This window comes from Anoplopoma fimbria, chromosome 10 (genome assembly GCF_027596085.1).
Source record: "Anoplopoma fimbria isolate UVic2021 breed Golden Eagle Sablefish chromosome 10, Afim_UVic_2022, whole genome shotgun sequence".
NCBI lineage: Eukaryota > Metazoa > Chordata > Actinopteri > Perciformes > Anoplopomatidae > Anoplopoma > Anoplopoma fimbria.
The window spans coordinates 3,357,772-3,380,479 of NC_072458.1; the positions used below are offsets into that span (position 1 = coordinate 3,357,772).

Genomic DNA, 22,708 nt, shown 5'->3' on the forward strand with positions numbered 1-22,708 from the left:
TGGGGGTACGTGAGATACAAATATATGAATCCTTTAAATAGTTATTTAATACATATTCAATACAAGTGTTTATAATAATATGCAATACAATATAAGTAAGTTAATCAATTGATTTCAATGCAACAATGCAATCTTCAGTGTTGTCAGTTTAATAAATCAGACACAGATGGCACAGTGCTGTTTATTACATCTTTTATTTTCAACCAAAAATGCTTTGAGCTGGTTAGGCTGAAAAAATATTTCTGCTAAATGACTGTAATGTAATTTCACAGGTTTGAGAACCACTGCATTAAAAGCTATGTAGTTCCCAGTCAACATGACCCTATAATGGTATTACATTAACCCCCCCTTCAGCCTGTTTATCACAGATGTGTTTTCTATATAACACACTCATTTGTGGACTTGATGACCGGTCCAGATGTGTCTCTCTGCGGGGACCACGCCCCGGCCCCGTTGAGCGGTGCACCAGGCTAGCTTAGCACACGGCGGCTACATCCGGGTACTCTGCTCGATATATACAACAAGCCCTGCGAAGATGGCGACTTCAGGGAGGAGTGCATTATTATCCTCCACCTCAACTGGACCCAAAAGCACACTGGATAACTCCAACCAGGAGGACGATGACGGACAGGACTTATGGTGGGCGATATGTGGTTTTATTGTTATTATGAGCAGGGTTTGAGGACGCGGAGGCTCCACTGAGCCGGGGACGAGGATGGTTTGACAGCTAGCATGCTAATGTAGCTAAGCTAGCATCAGCACCACACTGACTGGCACTTAGCTCGTTGTTTGTTAATGAATGAAGACGTCTTGTTTTAACCGTGTTGTAACGGGACTGTTGTGTCTGCAGGTCCACCATCCTGAGTGAAGTGTCCACCCATTCAAGATCTAAGCTACCGTCGGGGAGAAATGTCCTGGTCATGGGTGGGTATCTGTGAATGTGTGCAGCCTCCCGGCTAGCTGCTGAGCACGGCTAGCTCTGTGCTCATCTCCCCTGGTTGACTTAACGCTAGCTTGCTCAGGGAGTGATTGTGCTTTTGTGTTCAACAGAGACAGAGAGACAGAGACAGGTGTATGTATTTTTATTTATTTATGTTTCTGAGAGCCTGCACAGACGCACCTCCCCCTCCCCTCCTCCTCCTCCTCCATCATCTTATGAGGGAGAGTCGGGCCGCTTTGAAACGCTGCAAGTCATTCTAGCATTCAGTGGTGCTAGTAGCAGCTAGGTGGAGATGATGCTGAGGGGAGAAGACAGACCACCAGGATGTGCCTTATTATTGAATGCACCCACGGGGCTTTGTGTGACCGAGGCTGAGAGGACGCTCGGTCCTCGTATCCCCTAACACACACACACACACACACACACACACACACACACACACACACACACACACACCCGTCTGGGATAATCCGCAGCCTGCAACCCATTCCAGCTAATCAGCGATTTTGTTTACCGTCGTATGGCTTTAAAGCTTTTGCCATCCATGTCAACATCAGCAGGCTCTGCTTGTATGATGCATTGCATGATGTGGCACAGTGCAAGAATTGATGCTGCCTTGACCTTTACAATATAACACAGTAACAATAACCATGTCAGGCTGAGGTTGTAAAAAATAAAGACAGGACAAATGCAGATACAGTCTATTGTCAATATGTGTACGGTATACAGCATGTTAGGGCTGTTTGATCCGACGTGAAAACCCTCTACAATGAAGCTGTGTAGCTCTAGACTATTGCATTTGTGCTTCACACACATGTTTAGTGCTGAAGTAATGAGTTGATTAAGTAAATAGGTGATCAACAGAAAATATACCTGCAAATATTTAGCTAATCAATTAATTGCTTATGTCATTTAACGGGCAAAGATTATACGTTTCTGGTCCCTTTTTTGTCCTTTGTGATTCTAAACTGAATATATTTGTTTATTTGCACTGCTGGTTGGGGTTTAAGAGAGTGTGATGGGACATTTTCAGGCACTTTCTAAACCTTATGATAAATGAATCAAGAAAGTAATGTGCAGATTATTTGTCAATGAAAATAATCTTTAGGTGCAGCCCTATAATTGTGCAATTCTAATTAGGAATGGTGTTTGGTGCACACTACATCCTTTCACTTCACCCTGCATTATGTTACTAATGCAGCTCAGAGCATGATAAATAGCAGCAGGATGCATAAACAAATGGTTCATCTTTAGCAATGGTGTGTTGGCTTCAGTTAGCCATTTAACATGCTTCTACTAAATTAGGATTTTTTGCTCCCTGTCTTTTAAAATGAAAGATTTTATGGTATAAGTACTAAACTGCATTGGTGTTAGCACTATAGTAGTGGAGGCTGGCATGGACGAGGCTACAATCCATAATTTGTATACTACCCATTGTGCTGTTATTTACTGATTTGTGTGTGTGTGTTTAGGTGAGGTGGGTTCGGGGAAGACCGCCTTGGTTGCGAAGCTGCAGGGGGTGGAAGAGTTCATGAAAGGGCGTGGCCTGGAATACCTCTACTTCAGTGTCCATGACGACGACATTGATGGTAACCAAGCTGCTTGCAGTTCATTGACCAATAAATGTCTTAAGTCCACCACAAAGCACTTCTGATGTAATGTATTTATCTTGATGTTTTTTTGTTGTGTGTGTAAAGACCAAACTAGGTGTAATGCCTGGGTGTTAGACGGAGACCTTTACCACAAAGGTCTGCAGGGAGTAGCTGTGCCAGTGGACTCGATCGGCAACACGTTGCTGCTGATAACGGTTGATATGTCGCGGCCATGGAACGCCCTGGACTCTCTCCAGAAGTGGGCGGCCGTTGCTAGGGAACACATTGACAAACTCCGGGTCGCCCCGGAAACACTGCGGGAGCTGGAGCACAGACGTGAGTCATACTGACAGCAGTCAATATGTTTAAAATGATAACCCACGTCAGGTCTTAGTATTTTCTACTTTTAGTGCGTTAATGTTGTTTTTGTGTGTGTGTGTGTGTGTGTGTGTGTAGTTGTAAAACAGTTCCAGGAGTACACAGAGCCCGGCAGTGGAGAGGATGGCACCCAACAGAGGAGGAGCGATGAGGAGGAGAGTGTGCTGCTGCCGTTAGGAGACAACACACTCACACACAACCTGGGAATACCAATGGTGGTGGTCTGCACCAAGGTACACACTCACTGCTGGCTTATAAACATATTATACTTTTACCTTAAAATCATAATTGTACTCTGTGTGCTGGGACTAATGAAACTTGTGTGGGAATGTTAAATCATTTACATCTACGTACACACATTCACCTGTCTCTGTCACCTTCTTATCTGACCTCAGTGTGACGCCATCAGCACATTGGAGAAGGAGCACGACTACAGAGACGAACACCTGGACCTCATCCAGTCTCACATCAGACGTTTCTGTCTGCAGTGTATCCTTCATTTCTGCTGTGAGCCAATAAGTGCAAAAACAAAAGCTTATAGCTTCGGGAAAACAAAATGAAACTATGGGTCTCAGAACAGTCCACGCAGGGGTTTTAATGGGGCTGTTGATCAATACCACTGACTTTCACCGTCAGATGCTGAAATGTGAGGCATTCATTCACATTTTGGCCTGTAGTCTCCTAACGTCCAACTGCTCAGAGATGAAGGATGGCGATACAACTGAGTGAGTTGCACTACAAGCCTGTTTTCAGGCCAAAGGCAAAGCTCCCAGCAGTACTGTTATTGCAGTATTTTGACCAGTGTAAGCTGTATCCGAACCGCTGTTGATATTGCTTTGTTGCAAAGAGAATTCCATAAAAGTCATCCTGTAAATTACCTAGTATCGCATGAAATAGTTTGTTTTCCAGTCCCAGTCCATTCTGAATGAAAACAGTATTAGATTTAAAGGGTTATTGTGTTTGAAATGATCCAAGATTACACACAACTTTGGTTCTTAAATCTTTTGTGTACTAGTCGCAATAAGTCTAAGCTAGAATATATATTTCTGTAGTGCTATTGTTATTGGGAGATGTAGTTTTATTTTTGCTACTGTATTTAGAAATGGTGGTGTTCAAAATTTCCTTGACAGCCATGTCAGACGGGGCATCTCTGGTTTACACATCAGTGAAGGAGATGAAAAACCTGGACATCCTGTACAAATATCTGGTCCACCGACTCTACGGCTTTGCCTTCCATTGCCCCGCACAAGTGGTGGAAAAAGATGCCGTCTTCATGTAAGCCTGCCTTTGTGTGTGTGTGTGTATATGTACTACGACTTCTGGGCCACCTGGATTTTGGTTTGTAACCCTTCCTCTGCTTTCTCAGTCCGTCAGGTTGGGACAATGAGAAGAAGATTGCCATACTTCACGAGAACTTCCAGACAGTAAAAGCAGACGACAGCTTCGAGGAAGTAATAGTCAAACCGCCAGTCAGAAAGGTACAGCTCCTACTAAAAACGGCTAACTTTGAAAGCTCCTCTAAGGCAAGCTAAGCTTACAGCGCAACAGATGGATTGATGCTGTAATATTATGTATACCTTCTGCATCATTTTTACTGCCAATGTGCTAAGGAAGTTCCCTGCGAGAATCATGAAAGTTTTATCAAATCTAATTAATTTGATGCTGTAGAGCTTTAAGGAAGGACTGGCATTCTAAAAAAACTATTTTTTCTTGCTTGTCACCAGATTGTACATGAAAAGGAGATTCAGGCAGAAGATGACCAAGTGTTTCTGGTAAAACTCCAGGTCAGAGAACATTTGGGTTGTGTTAATGCCAGTTGGTTAGCTGCTTGTCGGTACTCCAGTTAAATCTGACTTGAGGGTCTTGATATGTTAATTGAATACTAATTGGAGTGAGTGTGAATATTGTGCTCTAATTTGCAGTCGCTGCTCGCCAAACAGCCCGCTGTGACAGCAGGGCGACCAGTGGTGAGTGCTCCCTTTTTCCTAGTTTTGGCTCTTAAGATTAAGGAAAGCTCCCTCCGATGTCCATGTGTGTGAAACAATCTGTCGTCTTCATAGGACACCACCAGTAGAGCACCCACCGGCTCACCCAGGACAAGTAATCGCTCCGCAGCGGCCAACGTAGCAAACGCAATGCCACAGTCGGGTAAGTCATGCATTTCATCTCTGCGGTGCATGTCTTTGTGTGTGTGTGGGTGTGTTTGTGTGTTGTTTTTAAACTCTGGTCTCTGTATCCTGCAGGTCAGACCAATGAAGGCGTGTTGGCCAACTTCTTCAACAGTCTACTGACAAAGAAAGCTGGGACAGGGGGGCCCGGGACGCCAGGTGGCGGTAACAACACTCCAGGGACAGTACGCAAGTCAGGTGAGAACACACACATAGGTGGTAGAGGCTGTTACAATGCTCTGGTTTAGTTGTGAGTCCAACCGTTTATCATTCAGCGTTATCGTTTAATGCTATTTTCAGCCACCCCTCATTACTTAGCTTCTTTTTGGTTTCCACCTCTTTATGCCATACTTCATTTTCTGACCTCTTTATTCTCCTGTCCTCTGCTCCAGACATGAACATAACACATGGTAAAGAAAATCATAAAAGGGTCTGACAAACACCCCTGTTTGTAGCGTGTGACTGTCTTTTCATTCCTAACTGTGTTGTGCAATCTCCCTGTTAACATCACTCATAATGTGTGTATGTGTGTGCACTAGTCAGAGGATGTTGGCCACGTTAAGGTGTGTGTGAGAGAGATATTCCTCATTTATTATTGCTTGTGTATGCACTTCCTTTCAGAAGCATCCCTGTATTTCCTTTGACCCTTTTTACACCCCTGAGCATCCAACTTTCTCCAGCAACCGAGGAGGAACATTGCCAGGATCAAGCTTCCTGTATCACCCATGTACTTCTTGTACAAAAACACATGTTAAAGGGAAAGGTTGCCGATTTTCAACGGTCTTTGTTTTGTTGCAATGTGGGTGGTATGTGGAATTGAACGATGCTCTGTGTTACCGGCGCCCAAGCTTCCCGCTAACCCACTCAAAATAGTCCGCGGGATGACGTAAAATGGCGCCAAACATCATTAGTTTGCACATACCACCCACATTTTAAAGAAATTGAAAATCCCCAAAATGTCCCTTTTAACCTGTTTATCAAGACTACTAGATAACGTGAAAGTCAGAAACTTCTGAAAAGTCTAATTGTGGTTCAGGAGATGATCCGATGGCTATTGAAATACTTTTGTACCACATGCCTGAATGTTGTGGTACAGTACTGTTTAAGTACTTCAGTAGTGTAGTGTTTCAATACTTATTTGTAACACAATAGGTGTATTCATTTCATATTGGTGGCAAGATCCAGAACTATGTAAAAAAAAAAATCAGAGCTGCATTCTTTTCTTTTCACAAATTTGGTTGGGGCGGGGGAAAAGAACCAGTCATGCCAGGATTACTTTATTTGATTGACAGATGATTTAGTGACATTTGCACCCCTAATGTTTCCCCTCTGCGAACCCTTTCACCATTCTGCTCCTTTACATTTTTTTTGGCATGCTGCATTGCATTTCTCATAACTAACATCTGCCACAAACATTGCACATGATTCTAACTAAGATTGGGCGATATGGGAAAAATATATTGCTCTATGCTTTTCAACGTATTAGCCATATTCTGTATACCCAATATTCAGTTTTTGTCTGTGAAATTATTTAAGGTATTATGGTTTTTAGTAACAATGCAACGATCAGAAATGCTCAATATTACAATGAGTCTTCAACTTTGGTTTGTTTCAAACTAGGTAACTACAAGAAAAGATACAGTAGATCCTGTTTTTATTAACATATGAATCATACAGCTAAAAAAATTGCAGGCCTGTCATAACATTTATCTCTTGCATTAAAGACTATTTTAAAGGAATGTTTGACATATTTAGTGCAGTAAGAACTAATGTTTGTACAAGATGAGAAAGAAGATGATATGATATAATTTGTATTATGACAATATAGAATAGTTTATTGCAATAAACTTGGATGTAAACAATTTGTTTCATACTATCTTAACATCATAGGAATTACATTGATAATTATTTATAAAAGCTGATCCAATCGAAAAGGTTAAATCAAAGTATTTTACCACCTCTCTATCACAGCATGCAATCCTCTATCCATTATAATACTGGCCTTGCAGCTCTTCTTTCCTTCTCAAATGATATGAGATTGCTGAAACCAAACCAGTCTTCTGAAATGTTAGTAACAGCCTAATTAACAAAATGAAATCAATATTTTACCCAGATCTTATTTTAACTATGTGTAATGCCTGATTGCTTATTGCGTTGTGCCTTAACCACTTAATACTGTGTCATTTATTGCACTGCTAAAATGTTTCCTGTGATATAGTACTAATTTGTTTGTATCGACCCACACTTAATGCAGGTTCGAAGCTGGGCCTGAGCGACGTACAGGCAGAGCTGGACCGCATATCCAGCAGGGAGACTGACTCTGACTTGCCCAATGCCAACGACGCCCCTGCCACCGACGGCCAGGACACATGAAGACCAACACACTCCACCCTGCTCTCCTTCTCCCCACCCCCCACCCCAACCCTTTCCACCTCAGACATCTTCCACCTCCCTTGTTCTTCCTCCCTCTACTCCATTACAGAGATGCGGTGAGAAAGAGGGATGTGGGCCACACTACTTTTCCACTCCATCGTCCTTCACTTTCTCCTCAAGGAGAAGAACTCCCCCTCTCTTCCACTACCGCTTTTCATGCACCCCCCCCCCCCCCCCCCCCCCTCCTCTCCCCCTGGCTGTTGCGCTAAGGGCAAGCATTTGTCACTGTTACATACAAGACTGTCTGTTACATGAGAGTAAATGGGTATGGGGGACCAGTTGGGGTAAGGAGGTCGGGATGAAAGAAAGTGAGAGGTGGGTTGAAAAAGATTGATTACAGGAATGAATGAGAGGGTGTTTTATCCATCCATTTCTTGTGATGGTACAGTTGGTGTTTTTACCGTAGGAACTGGTAAAGGGTGCATGTTGAAGAAACTGCTCTTTGGTTTACTATAGGGATGATTGTGTGTTTAATGTACGTGGGGCAGGTCACACTTGGCCAGAGGAAGGGACTGAGAACAACAACAACAACAACAACAACAACAACAACAAAAAAATGCCTGAAACAAAAATTGCAACCAGTCTTGTTTTTTAAGATGAAGGGACAAACATACCAGTATTTGTGTGTGTGTGTGTGAGTGTGTGAGTGTGTGAGTGTGTGAGTGTGTGAGTGAGTGAGTGAGTGAAAGAAAGAGAGATGGCGAGGCAGATAAAGAGAAGGAAAGGAAGTTACTTCAACCTAGACCTGTTTGTCGAGAGATTTTTGGCTGTTTGCATTTCAACCAAAAGGCAAAAAAACATTACTATGCTCTTACACTACAAGCTCCTTAAACAATGCATACACTATTATTACAGCAGCACCGTCTGATAGACTACTCAAGCCAAACATGACAAAAAATAAAATAAAAAAAATACACTTCAGATCAAAGTTCAAACTCAAGCATTAGTCCTGTGTGGAGGGCACCCAGGTCCATCATGGCACCCGGTTCTACAATTGGCCAAACTTCTCCTCGTGGTAGATACTGCTCAAACCTGTAGATAACAAGACAGTGCACTGAAAAGGGAGGGTGGTAGAGGGTAGGTGGGTAGCTGAGCTTTACTTGTACAGAAAGAAGCACTAGTTGATCAGTTTGATAGTTACTGCGGGCGGGCAAGGGAGTCAGAACAACGGAGGGTCACACCAAGAATGTACAGTCATTGTCTAGCTGATTGGTCCTGTTATTTCAGAGCTCTGTGTTGGCGTTTGTATAATCAGATCTGTTAATCAGTCAAATAAAAGGTGTATTTATTCGGATTCATCCACCTGGCTTCCCTTTGTTGTTTTTTTACCCGTCATTCCTCTTTTCTTCACTCTGAATGAAATGTTATATTTTGTGATGGGTGTTAGAAAGGACAAAAACAGATTCCTTCAGTTAGATACATGTGTTTAAGACCATGTTAGTAAGCATCGACCTGCTGTAGTGACCTTGTGAAAGATGCTGCATTTTCTTATTTTCAAGGAATTATTTAGAAAACATCCACATGGCAGAACATGGACATATGAGTGGCTGAAATATAAACAGCAAATAGTGTCATAGGCTCTACTGTTTTGAGTGGTTTCTTCCTCAGGTAGAAACAAAACAGTAATAGACAACAAGACATCTTGGACATATTTATCAATTAAATTGGCATTTATTTAAGCAATAATGTGTTTTACAATAAGTTTTGGTTTTTGCCTACTTACTAGCCTCAAATATAACTCAAATGTATGGGCCACACCACTAAGGAATTCACTGTAGGCTTGTTGCCGTGTAAATGGTTAAACCTATTTTGTCCAGGCTCTATGGCTGCTGCTGTCTTTGAGATTCTGATCTCCATCCGCTCTGAAGGGGGGGGCTGGGCTGATTTATATTATTTATATACAGTATATATGATCCTCCACTGTCTCGTATCAGAATAATTCCTCTTGATATCTTTAAAAGAATAATGTTTATGTACAGCTTACTGCAATGTGTCATGTGTGTATTGTCATTAGCTTAAACTGATAAATACAAATACATTTCAGATTATTATCATGAGAAGACTGGAAATGAACTTGCATGACTGATTGCAAGGAATAACAGAGACTCACTTTGCCAGATAGATAAAAATATGTGCTTGAAAGTGTTTTGCATTACATTGCCAGGAGATGTTGCTCCGTGGACTGTCTTATTTTCTGATGGTACCTTGCAGACGTACAGTTGTGCTTTCTATTGTCTTTTTTATTTAATATGCAGCGTCTGCTATTACTTGGGTAAATTAAATAGACTTCCTCCTCTCTCTGCCATAGTTGGAGACAGTGGATGAGCTCCATTTATTTTTATCCTGAGGGTTTGATGTTCCCACATACTGACAAAAGAAGCAGAAAATAATGAAAATCCATAAGCAGTTGCTGAAATAAATGTCATCACGTCACACTTCCATTTCGCTCTGGTAGCATGTGGTGGTCTGTTATTTCTCTTCCTCACTCTGATATTATTCATACCCCTTGCAGGCATGTGACTGAATATTTTTATTAGCATACTACACATTTCAGTCACTGTTTGAACGATGATGTGAATAGAAATTATTCCAACTGGTTGTGGCATAACATAAATGATCAGTTTCCTTTTCTTTCTTCTTGCGGTATCACAAATCTATGCTTCCCTACACTTTGGACTTTGACCTTTTCTACTCCATGGCACGCATAAGACACATGAACACTTTCTCTTTTGTTCATTTTCAATTAATCTCAACAAATGATCTTTTCATATAGCTATAATAATAGGTCAAAACAGGTTATCCTGTCTGTTCTGTGTAGTTAATGCTAAGAAGCTAAAGTAGATGCACAAGATGCACACTATTATTTAAGGGGACCGATGTTAGGCACTCATGTGCATTGCAATTTGATTACAGGTAGGCTATGAATAATTGCCCAAAATGGAGATGCATACATAAGCAATTTATAATTTCAATAATAAACATAGGCAATGTGTTTAACTCTTTTAAGCCACATGTAGCCGACTTATAGCCGAGTATGTGTATTATTTTACTGTCACCTTTAATCAGTTAGTGATGGATTAAACTCATCAGTTGTCACAAATTGTGCAGTTCATGTCACCACAAAAGCAATTATGGAGATAAATGATCAAATGCCATTTTATCCACAGCAGTTTTTCTCTCTCCCTATAATCAATGAATAGTTGTTAAGATGGGCTCTGTATGTTTCATTGGATCGTATTATGGATTTCTATCGTAAACTGAGATTCAATCATCATATTTTACAACTTCCTAAATGACTTAATTATGTGTTTTATATAAAATTGTTCTTCTCCATTGAATCACTGCAGTTTTATCATTTTGCAAAATAAGTCCCAGTTTAACTGAGAGGTAAAAGTATAAGATAAGATAAGATAAGATAAGATAATCCTTTATTAGTCCCGCAGCGGGGAAATTTGCAGGCTTACAGCAGCATAGAGTTAAAGTGCACACAAGAGACATAGTAAAGAAAGACAAGATAAAAAAAAAAATGAAAATAAAAAAATAAAAATAAAATAAAAAAACAAGTATTATAAATAAGCAATAAAAACAGTAGAAAAACACAATAACTGAAATATAATATTTACAGACAGAAAAAAAAAAAACTATATTAACTATTATTGCACAGTGTTTTTATTGTCATGTGTCATGTGGTCTGCTGGGAGCAGAGCTGGTTGTGAGAAACGTGGATGAGAAAGATCTTTCATGTTTGAATTGATAAGATAAGATATATATATGGATGAATGGCATGAGCCTGGTAGGGGAAATGTGTGTGTCTCTGAGTTAACTGCATGTTAATTAACTCCCTCCATCATATCACAGCAGCTCATGAATCACATTCCATTCCAATGAATGCTCCTCACCCTCCCCTATCACACATCCTTCATTTACAGGAAATGTACAAAACTGAAAAGGGGCCGACCTCCTTTAACATAAAATTAGTTTAACATCCACCAAAAAAAACACCAGTTTATATGCTACAACTTTATTTTAAAAGGCGCTCTATTTTTCCTAGTGCGGCAGAATACTGTTTTTTTTTTTTCCACTCGCCATCTTGATAGATCGCACAGGCGGAAGCAGCATCTTCGGCGGAGCAGCAGCGGGTGTGGTTCGGTCTTCTACGGGTGGTTCACCTAGCAGCCCTTTTTATTTCCAGCCAAGAGAAAGGACAAACATTCCCCGACAAGAACCACGGAGGAGCCGCTTGACTCTGGTAAAGACAGTGTGTGTGTGTGTACTACAGCTATGATATAACGTATTCTCTGTTTGCTTGACCAGAGAAAACCATCTTTATCTAAGGGAGGAGGGGGGGTTTTCTCAGTCACAGCAGGTTCTGCACGGTGGCGCTTGGATCTACTTTTCTCACGTCCTGGCTAAGCTAGCTGAGCTAATCAAACCCAGCATTTAAAAAAAAAAAAAGAAAGAGTTCGCTTGAAAGTCAAGATCCGTGCAATGCTTTGATTTGTAACGAATAATGTCTGCTTCTCACAACAAGTCGAAACAATTCATGCTTTGTGAGTGAAACCCTGAAGTGTGTTTGTTTATGTTAGCTAGTTAGCTAACTAGCGGAGGGATTCGCTACGCATGCTAGGTTAGCCTAGCAAGGTAAACTAGCCGACCTGTTAGCTAGTGTAGGGGAGGACACGCTGGCGCTTTGGCCGTGAATGATGTCTCTTTTTACACGTGTTTATGGGTTGATGTAATCCATACATATGGAGGTGTTTTAGTTTTATTAGGTAGCTCGGTGCGGTACTTCTTAGACACCCCCAGGAGAGGAGGAGTCGGGAGTGATTGCGGGGTGGAGGGGGTAGTTAGTTCCTCTCATTGGAAACCCAAGCTGCGAGGTCGGAACTTGGCCGTGGTAGGGGGAGGGGGAGAAATATGCCTTTGATGTTCTTTGCCGCTGAATGGTGAATTGTGTTCGTGCTGGCCTGGAAATACCCACCACTTTGCTGTGGAGGTGGAGGCGGAGGCATTTCCCTCCTCCTCCTTTAAACAAGCAAGAATCACAGAGGAGCTGGTACAGGTAACGTTAGCGCAGTGGATTAATTATTGAGACCACGCAAAGGGGGAAACGCATAAACATTAGGGTTTGGCTCAAGCAAACAAGAACTCAAGGTTGAGTGTGTGGAGTTTTCTGATCCCCCCCCTTGTGCACTTGTTTCCTTTTACGCAGACATATTTGCTGTGCGGGCTGAGTGCAGGCAAGAACAATGGCTACCCAGTGTAAGTATGAAAAACTTTTTTTATGAGCTGTTTCCATGTTGATATGAACATAGCCCTTCAGGTTGGGTTTTCCATGTACATAGGAGTTTACATAAGAGTGTGTCTGTACATAGTTACATAAATACCTTTTAAGCCGTGTGGCACTGTGTAAATTGGGGGAAAAATGGGAGCCAGGCAAAGCACATGTCACTTTATCCCAAACATTTGTGATGGTCTTTTGTTACATCGGAGTGTCTTCTCCAAGAAAAACTTGGGGATTGAAAGCGGAATTTAATGTTTACGTAATTCAATTTACGATCAGTACCTGAGGGCATGAGCACAGAGGAGCACAGATTTCTTTCTTTGTTCTGTTTATTTCTGCATGCCTAAACAGAAATGCTTAAACTAACCTTGTTTGATTCTAACAACTAATAGTTGCATTTCTCAATGTTACCCAGTTTATATTACTTACAAGATTACTCAAACCTTTAACAGTACTTTAACAGTATTTGCATAAAACAGGAAACTAAGTCAAAGCTAGGTAAAGATTACCCTTACTCTCCTTATCTTTCATACCTTGTGTTTTACCTTATTTCTCCCTTTTGTGTAGCTGATTTGATGGAGTTGGACATGGCAATGGGAGACAGCAAGGCTGCAGTGAGCCAGTGGCAGCAGCAGTCCTACCTGGATTCAGGCATTCAGTCTGGCGTAACGACCACAGCACCATCTCTGAGTGGAAAGGGAAACCCTGATGCTGAGGAGGATGATCCAACTCTCTACGACTGGGAGTTCAACCCGCCCTTCACTCCTGAGCCTACAGGTATACGAGATACTGCGTATATCATGATATTTGCAACATAATGATGGCTACTACGGCATAAATGGTATACATCTCTTATTGACATTGTCATGATATTAATCGCCATCTTGCATTGCTTTCAGACATGGAGGGCTATGCCATGACCCGGGCCCAGCGTGTGCGTGCTGCCATGTTCCCAGAGACCTTGGAGGAGGGCATCCAGATCCCACCTACTCAGCTGGACGCTGCCCACCCCACAGCAGTGCAGCGTCTGGCAGAGCCCTCTCAGATGCTGAAGCATGCTGTGGTCAACCTCATTAACTATCAGGATGATGCCGAGCTGGCTACTCGTGCCATCCCTGAGCTTACCAAACTGCTCAATGACGAGGACCAGGTATGTGTACTAAGGAGTGAACTATCACATGGACACACTCAAATGGTGCCTGACGAGTAACATGTGTCGTGTAAGTTAGTGGCAATGCACTTTACACCCCGTTCTGAAACACGCACCCCTAACAAATATTGTCTCTGTCCTAGGTTGTCGTGAATAAAGCTGCTGTAATGGTGCATCAGTTGTCTAAGAAGGAGGCATCGCGTCACGCCCTGATGCGCTCCCCACAAATGGTTTCGGCCGTTGTTCGTGCCATGCAGAACACTGGTGATGTGGAGACGGCTCGCTGCTCCGCTGGCACCTTGCACAACCTTTCCCACCATCGTGAGGGGCTCCTTGCAATCTTCAAGTCTGGTGGCATTCCTGCCCTGGTCAAGATGCTGGGGTAAGAAACTTGAGGAATTGTGGTGATCTTCACAGCATATGTGTCCACACATCCAAATGGTTTATAGCTAGCAACAAGATGCAAATAAGCTGGCTTAAAGGGGTTTGTGTTTTTTCTTTTTTCTTTAACCGAACCATTGAATGGCAGCTAAAAATATAATAGCTCTAATACCATTTTACAGACTTTGACTATTGAGTTTGTCCCATTGGCCACTAACAGGACATGTTTGTTTTCAGGCTCAGATATATCGAGCAGAGAGCTATGTTCTATTAATCACATAGGCCTTTAAGACGATGTTACAAATACAAACTAAAATGTCTTCATTATCTTACTCTTTCTCTAACTCTGTTACTTGTGAAGGCTGGACACGGTTAAAAAAATACAACAGTGTACTCTGCTGCAACATCTAAGAGCCTATCAATCATGATTAAGCACATAGTTAGTCATCTGCAAATAAAGACAAGCGGTGTTAAAGGTATAGCTAAGCATTAGCCAGATTCACCAGCCATCAGCTCACCATAAACAATCGTAACTAACTAGCAAGTAGACTAACAATAGAAAGTCTAAACTGACTCATCACTTTGCTTGGATGTGAAAAAAATCACTGTCATATAGTGGCTGCATTCTAAAATAACCTTCTCAAAATCATCACCCACTAACTACATTCTCAAAGAATACTCCACAATGCGACCTATTTGAAACTGTTAAAATGTCCTCCTTTCTTGCTTTTCTCTTTGAAATCCCCATGAAAAGCCAGAACATACAGTCACAACACTAAGTTGGCTGGCAAGTTACAACCTGTTGGATGTCACATGTGTGTGTTTGAATTTGCACCTGGAATCATATTACAACACTTCAAAGGGAGGATAGAATAGTTGCTCTACCCAGTGTGGTGATGACTACCCAATTTTACAAGACAAACTAATTTTGTCAATATGTTCATTTTCCATGAATATTGTATTTTGAGGGCAGATGTACGTCCAACTATGTCATACTCATAAAGTGCTCCCAAGTAACAGAAATCTGGTTTAACTTAAAGCTAGTTTAATTCCAATACTAAAAGAATGTGAGTTCATCCCGACCACACTGCTGCCTCTTAGCCCACAGATGACTGCAATGAATTGAACCAGTTGTCTCCAACACTTACACTTTCTAAGAATATTTTATGTGATAATTGTTTGAATTGAAACTATAGTTTGTAAAAGGTGTTTTGAACTGTGGTCTTATTTTTATATACTTTATTTTTCAGCTCGCCAGTGGACAGTGTGTTGTTCTACGCCATCACCACGCTCCACAATCTGTTGTTGCATCAGGAAGGGGCAAAGATGGCAGTGCGCCTGGCTGGAGGACTGCAGAAGATGGTGGCCCTGTTGTCTAATACCAATGTCAAGTTCCTTGCAATCACTACTGACTGCCTGCAGATCCTTGCATATGGAAACCAGGAAAGCAAGGTATTGGGAGATAAACATATTCATTCATTCTATTCAGGTTCAAATGCCCCTGAGGTGTCTGCTGATGCGGCTTGGCTGGCAGCAGTTTGTAGCACATATAAACATAAACCTGTGTTTGTTTTAGCTGATCATTCTGGCCAGTGGTGGTCCCCAGGCCCTGGTCAACATCATGAGGACCTTCACATATGAGAAACTGCTGTGGACCACAAGCAGAGTGCTCAAGGTGCTCTCTGTTTGCTCAAGCAACAAACCTGCTATCGTAGAGGCTGGTAAGTAGAGAAATTGGAAACAATAAAGTGAAAAATACAGGAAAGTCCTGGTCTACATTTTCTGATTGTGGTTTGCTACTATGGGAAAATGACCCTGGTGTAATGCGTTTGTTTGTTGTGCTTTGGCTTGTGTGTGCAGGAGGCATGCAGGCCTTGGGGCTTCACCTGACAGACCCCAGCCAGCGTCTGGTCCAGAACTGCCTCTGGACTCTGAGGAATCTTTCAGATGCTGCCACTAAACAGGTAAAACACACTCTCTGGTCACAGACGCTAACTTCTTGTGAGCCCCAGGCTAAATTTAAAATTGATAGTTCTGATCTTTTTTGAATGGGAGGTTATATGAGGTACTTATCCATAGTAGCAGACAGGAGTACATTAAGTATGTATGAACTGTACAGAATGACAGGAGCCTCTAGCTGGACAGTTAGCCCACTCATAAGATTCCATTTAATATAAAGTATTAGATCAAATTAAATGCTAAATTATTTATGATTTATTCATTCCACTTCTCTCATTTGTTTCCTTTTGTCCCGTCCAACCCTTCCTCTGCTCTCTCCAGGAGGGAATGGAGGGTCTTCTGGGCACCCTGGTCCAGCTGCTGGGCAGTGATGACATCAATGTAGTGACATGTGCCGCTGGCATCCTCTCCAACCTGACCTGCAACAACTATAGTAACAAACTCATGGTCTGCCAGGTGCGTATTATACACACAACCTTCGGCCATAACTATGCATCTCTGTGGGGTGTAGATGTTTGTAATAACGTGCATTCCACTGATTGATTCTGTAACATGATAGGTTGGAGGCATCGAGGCTCTGGTGCGAACTGTACTTAGGGCCGGCGACAGAGAAGACATCACAGAGCCAGCCGTCTGTGCCCTGCGTCACCTGACCTCCCGCCACCAGGATGCTGAGATGGCCCAGAATGCTGTGCGCCTTCATTACGGCCTGCCTGTGGTGGTCAAACTTCTGCACCCTCCGTCCCACTGGCCACTAATCAAGGTCGTTAGCCATCTCAGTTTCTTTGCATACTGTCTGATCAACATTTTATATCCTGACAACTTTGATTGACATGATTTAAGTCCAATTAACTTAAATCAATGTTATTTTCGCCTTATCTAGGCTACAGTTGGTCTGATCCGCAACCTGGCTCTTTGCCCAGCCAACCACAGTGCTCTGCGGGAGCAGGGAGCCATCCCTCGACTGGTCCAACTGCTCGTCAGGGCTCATCAGGACACCCAGAGGCGCACCAGCATGGGAGGCAACCAGCAGCAGTTTGTGGTGTGTAACCAAGCAAACAACCCTTTGAGCTATCTTTTATTTCAAAATTTTGAGATTTCACGTATTTGACCTCCCTCTTCTCGACTCGAACACAAACAGGAGGGTGTGCGTATGGAGGAAATCGTGGAAGGCTGCACAGGAGCTCTGCACATCCTGGCCCGGGACGTCCACAACAGAATTGTCATCAGAGGGCTCAACACCATTCCACTCTTTGTCCAGGTAAAACATAAACCCCAATCTTACTAGAGACAAACAAAAACTATTACATAGCCATGAACATTTCTTAGTTTAAAACATTTAGCAATAAAACATTTAAAAAAAATAAATCTGTTAATTAGCAACTATAATTCTGATTATTTCTCCACTACATGCATGTCAACAACCCTCTTTTGCTTTTATCATACATCTAACCTTTCTCTCTGCTTTTCGCTGTGTGTAGTTGCTGTATTCTCCAGTGGAGAACATCCAGCGTGTGGCAGCAGGTGTGCTGTGTGAACTGGCTCAGGACAAGGAGGCTGCCGAGGCTATTGAAGCTGAAGGAGCCACCGCTCCCCTCACTGAGCTGCTGCACTCCCGTAACGAGGGCGTTGGTCAGTTTACGTGCAAAAATACAGGCTGGTCACACATTTTTGATTGTCTGTGTACTTGTGTAGACTCGGTGTACTTGACTTGTGTTTCTGTGTGTTGTCTCCTGTAGCAACCTATGCTGCAGCTGTCCTGTTCCGCATGTCTGAGGACAAACCCCAGGACTACAAGAAGCGTCTGTCAGTGGAGCTGACCAGCTCTTTGTTCAGAACTGAGCCCATGGCCTGGAACGAGGTACACACACACACACACACACACACACACACACACACACACACACACACACACACACAGACACAGACACAGAGAGCGAGAGATAATCAAGTGATGGTCAGATGCAAAGTAGACTTCACACTGTAAATGTGAGCAACATTTTGTAATGTACTATAGAGATGGGCCAAAGAACTCTACTCCCCTGCATTGGCTGACTTCTGTCAAGCTTTACTCATGACTCTTTTGCCTTTTTATAGACTGGAGACCTGGGACTGGATATGGGAGCTCAGGGAGACCCTCTGGCTTACAGGCAGGATGGTAAGTGCCTTTATTATCTTTAATGAAATCCCCACTCGGTTACTCGCCTCTTATTTCATCATCATGGTTTATGTAATTTGATCTTTTTTGGCGTGTTTTGATATTGATAGAATAATATGCTGTAACTGTATTGAATGTTGTGAGTGGACAAAACAATTGTATTTCTGCATAGTAGCTTTTAGTCCCTTTTCAACCCACAACTTGATAAAAATCCCAAATATTTCAAGGAATATAACACTTAATTGTACCTCATCCTGCCTCTTGCCTCCGATATATTGTTTGGTGCCACCCAGCAATGACTGCTGATCACTATTCATTTGTTTAGAAAAAAATGAAATGTACGAAATGTATCCTTTTCACACATCGTTCATTTTATTTTTTTTGTCCTTCCAGATGGAGCCTACCGGGCCTACCCAGCAGCCTACGGCCAGGACTCTCTTTTGGACCCAATGATGGAAGGTGCTGACTACCATACTGACACTCTGCCCGACCTGGGCCACCACACTGATCCGCTGCCAGACCTTGGCCACACCCAAGACCTGATGGACAGCAACCAGCTGGCCTGGTTTGACACAGACCTGTAGGATGGTAAGTTAGACTTCCAGAGAAAACGTAACTTGAAAGTTTACAGTTGAAGCAATTTTTGATTTAAAAAGCAAAACACTGATTAAAAACGGTGTCCTGTGCTCTTTTGCAGTTGTAATCGGATTGAACCTCCATTGTGATTGGCCTGTATTGTCTGAAGCAGCATTATGATTGGCACGTAGAGTGGTTAAAGGTAAAGAGAGGAATAAGAGGTCTTGGAAAGTGCCACACACAAGAAAATAAAGAAGATGGTTGCCATTGGAATGTTAAAGCAAGTTGAAGTGGGAGGAAAAGAAAGGGTTAAAGTATCAGAGAGATGTGGAATCACACAATGGAGCAGGTTACCTATATGGATGAGTGCACATGAGGTGGATCTTAAAAGTTTGAAACACATGTTTTAGCCTTGCCTGTATTCTTATCAGTTTTTTTGTTTCTATTTTTCTTATTCTATTTTTTTATTTCTTTTTGTATTACTCATTCTCTGTTATGGTACTGACCCAGCTTGCCTTCGCACTAGCCATCTTCATTTTCTCTTCAATGCTAATCATTTGTAATTCTTATTTTTTAAAACGTATATTACATGTAGTGTTAAGTTATAGTGATATTATACAATGTTCCTTTGGTTTATGGCCGAATGTGTAGAACACTAATAATCAGTTGAATTGTACTCTGACTTAAAGTGTAACATTGTGTAGTGTTTTTTTTATAATCTCAAAAATGGAGAATTATGCATTCTTAATATGTGCTTGTTTAAGCATAAAATATGTCAGTGTCACAAATGTTCTAAAGAGGGAGATGGGTAAAATTTAGGGTGGGTCGGGGATAAATCTAGAGACAAGTGTTTTATATACAGTATCACTGGTAGGTTAACAACTATTTTGTATGCTATCATTGGATGTCTGATAGAAAAGTCTTTAACGCTATCGTTGGTGGTCTAATAAAACCCAGTTTTATGTGCTATCAAGGGTAGCTAGGTTGATGAACCAGTTGTAGTCCTGCTGTGCTTATTTTGGAGACGAGGTTATGACACGGCTGAACAATAAAATGGCATTTTATTTCATATAGCCTCTGCACTGGGTCTTTTGTCCTTCCATTTGATGTTGTGATTGTTTACGTTCATAGAGAGGTCTGTGTTTTCAAGATTTTACAGTATAAAGGAGAAATGAATGAAATAGCCTTAAAGTTAAGTCACGCTATCTTGACATAAATTCAACCAGTATTTCTTAGTAGGACAAGTTAAAATGTTTTACTACTCAACTTTAAGTCACTATCCTCTGCAATCAAATGTTAAACAGACATTGAGGGAATATCAAATGCATATGAGAGTATTTCAGCAAAATGTTATAATAATAAAAAAATGAACGGCAACAGCTTAGTGAGCTAAAATAAAACTGAATTTCAAATATTAAGTCCAATATGTCTAAATCAAACTCTTGATGCTAGTTATGACATTTATTTTATAATTGTTTCACTGCCAGTCTAAAGACATTTGTATATAGACTGTTGATTGTTGCAAGTCATGAAAAGGGCTCAATACTGTGGCGCACTGTAGTCAAGGTTCCTGTAGTTTTTGCCTTGTATTTCAGTAACATTTAAGCACCATATGACTGATTAAAAACAGACTGAAGGTACTTTATGTGTTTAATGGATGAAGAGCATATCTTAAAAGCACTTCAAAGACTAATTTAAAGGGCAAGACCAAAGCTTTTCCATCCTCTAAAGGCGCTTTCACATTAAGTCAAGGTCAAATATCAGGTGGGCAATTCTAATAATATATCCAGACATTGTATGAGCATGTTTGATATTTAGCTGACACTCCAGTGGAGAGGAGTTTGATAGAGAAAATCAAATATCCAGATGGCTACTCTAGACGGTAAGGAGCAAGAGTCATGGCTACACAGCTTCAACAATATTTTCAGTGAAGGTTTAAGAGTGAGACATGCTGAAGAACAAGTCTGAAGTGGTTTATGAGAGCGACTCAAGGAGGAAAGATCAGCATGGACGTTCACTTGATGCTGTAGTGAAGGTTGTGACTTGTCTGAGAGCATCACTTACTGCAATAGCAAGAAGTAAGAGTTTTGTTTTGAGTGAAGGGATATTCTTTTTTTTTATCCCTTAAATAAATTGGAAACCATTAAGAGTTCATCTGTTTATTTGCTCTAAACCAAAACAGGCTGTTTCAGTGATATGGTTATAGTTGTTAAAGAATAATTATTCCATGTCCTTTAAAGGTTGAGGTTCTCACAGCTTCTCTGGAAATCATCCATCATTGAAGGCCTTTAAGATCAATTAGACATAAGAGGGAGAGCGTGTATTTAATGTTAATAAGGACTTTTCATGAGTGAATGAGGTCTGCATCCTCAGGTAGGGTTGTGTGCATGATAATAGATCTTGCCCAATCTGTCACCCGGAGGTTCAATAGTTTTGTGATTGTAACTGTATGTATTGGATTCATATATCTACAGATTTAAATGACACATTGTGGGCCTATCTTCATCCCATCTGGATTCAATAACTCATGACAGCCTTAACTCCATGGACTGAGTTTATTTTATCCTGTGATGATAGTCTGATGACACTGAATAAAATAGGAACAGAGAAGAATATTTCTTAAACATTTTCTCGCTTTACTCAAGTAATGATAAGTCGTATTAGTTTGAAATGTACTGAAATAACACTGAATATTTGTGTTAATATCAGTAAAAGAGGTTGAATTTATAATCAAATTAGATTAGTGGAGCTCTGGTCCTGCCGCAATATTTAAACCTCATTAAAGTAACAAAAGGTCCCCATTAACCTGCAGTGCACACCCTCTAATGTCTTATTGTCCCAACAGGACTTAAATCCAGAGCTGACCACTTCAGGTCCACATGTGCTCTCAGTGAGGTTGTGATCCCAATACTCTGAACTCTGAAACCAGTTTGTCCCTGCATAAAAAAAATTACCATCTGAGACAACCCCTGCAATAAGGAGAAAACACTTTAACGTGGGTGAGTAAACACGAACAATGCTGCTTTTTAGTGGAAAGCTGTTGGCAACATTCCAGTGATTTTCACCTCATCTGAGCTCCACTGTTGAGTGACCAGACACACGGTTAACATGTATGACATTATGTTGTGTGGATCCATGTACTCATGGGCTTGGAAACAATTTGGAAGTATTTGTACTTTACTTAAGCTACCTTTTGAACTATGTAATACATGTACTCCACTACATCTCAGAGGGAAATATTGGACATTTTACCTCACTACAGTTATCTGACTGCTATAGATACTGGATACCTTACAGATGAAAGTTTTACACGCAACAGCTGTGATGAAGAAAATAGACGTGTGTTATTTCAGAACAGAAGCCCCTAAGACTGTCAACATCATGTCCCATTGATGTTCTGGACCTTCCTGATTGACACTTATTGGCTTTTTTCACAGGTGACAGTTTGACATGCTACAGTAGACAAAGTACAGGTGAAAATGATAACGATGTTTCAGTTTCATGTTGTCTCACGGTCACATTGTCACAACTTACTGGGACACTTGAATAGTGCTTTTGCACTATGACAAGTCAGAATGTGTGCTGTTAACGAGGCATAATGCTCTTGATTACTAATATTATTAATCTTATTGAAAACAACCAATAGCTTCAAATGTTTTTCAAGATTTATTAAAAAACATAAAGTGCTG

The 22,708-nt window shown here is 41.4% G+C and overlaps 2 protein-coding genes across 3 annotated transcripts; both read left to right on the forward strand.

Annotated features, from left to right (window-relative positions):
- Positions 1-477: 477 nt before the first annotated feature.
- Positions 478-8,416, forward strand: dync1li1 (dynein, cytoplasmic 1, light intermediate chain 1). Its single transcript, XM_054605963.1, has 13 exons — positions 478-639; positions 851-924; positions 2,413-2,529; positions 2,638-2,868; positions 2,989-3,143; positions 3,306-3,399; positions 4,050-4,185; positions 4,277-4,388; positions 4,635-4,694; positions 4,833-4,877; positions 4,971-5,058; positions 5,154-5,276; positions 7,333-8,416. Exons 1-13 carry the CDS (start codon positions 536-538, stop codon positions 7,449-7,451), a joined length of 1,458 nt encoding a protein of 485 aa, XP_054461938.1. The 5' UTR covers positions 478-535; the 3' UTR covers positions 7,452-8,416.
- Positions 8,417-11,579: 3,163 nt separating this feature from the next.
- On the forward strand, positions 11,580-20,088 carry LOC129097025 (catenin beta-1-like). Of its 2 annotated transcripts, none has more exons than XM_054605703.1 (17): positions 11,580-11,760; positions 12,724-12,773; positions 13,363-13,572; positions 13,695-13,945; positions 14,089-14,327; positions 15,577-15,778; positions 15,903-16,047; positions 16,187-16,290; positions 16,607-16,741; positions 16,845-17,048; positions 17,169-17,327; positions 17,427-17,546; positions 17,767-17,917; positions 18,025-18,146; positions 18,383-18,443; positions 18,837-19,031; positions 19,141-20,088. In XM_054605703.1, exons 2-16 carry the CDS (start codon positions 12,761-12,763, stop codon positions 19,025-19,027), a joined length of 2,307 nt encoding a protein of 768 aa, XP_054461678.1. In that variant the 5' UTR covers positions 11,580-11,760; positions 12,724-12,760; the 3' UTR covers positions 19,028-19,031; positions 19,141-20,088. The 2 variants fall into 2 exon arrangements, with proteins under 2 accessions (XP_054461678.1, XP_054461679.1); XM_054605704.1 differs by lacking the exon at positions 11,580-11,760 and adding an exon at positions 12,321-12,573.
- The last annotated feature ends 2,620 nt before the right edge of the window (positions 20,089-22,708 follow it).

Coding starts and splice junctions, on each gene's coding strand:
- dync1li1 (XM_054605963.1), top strand. CDS start 536: ATGGCGACTTCAGGGAGGAGTGCATTATTATCCTCCACCTCAACTGGA. Junction 4,878..4,970: donor TGACAGCAGGGCGACCAGTG/GTGAGTGCTCCC, acceptor TCGTCTTCATAG/GACACCACCAGTAGAGCACC. Junction 5,059..5,153: donor AAACGCAATGCCACAGTCGG/GTAAGTCATGCA, acceptor TGTATCCTGCAG/GTCAGACCAATGAAGGCGTG.
- LOC129097025 (XM_054605703.1), top strand. Junction 13,573..13,694: donor CTTCACTCCTGAGCCTACAG/GTATACGAGATA, acceptor CATTGCTTTCAG/ACATGGAGGGCTATGCCATG. Junction 16,291..16,606: donor CAGATGCTGCCACTAAACAG/GTAAAACACACT, acceptor TGCTCTCTCCAG/GAGGGAATGGAGGGTCTTCT.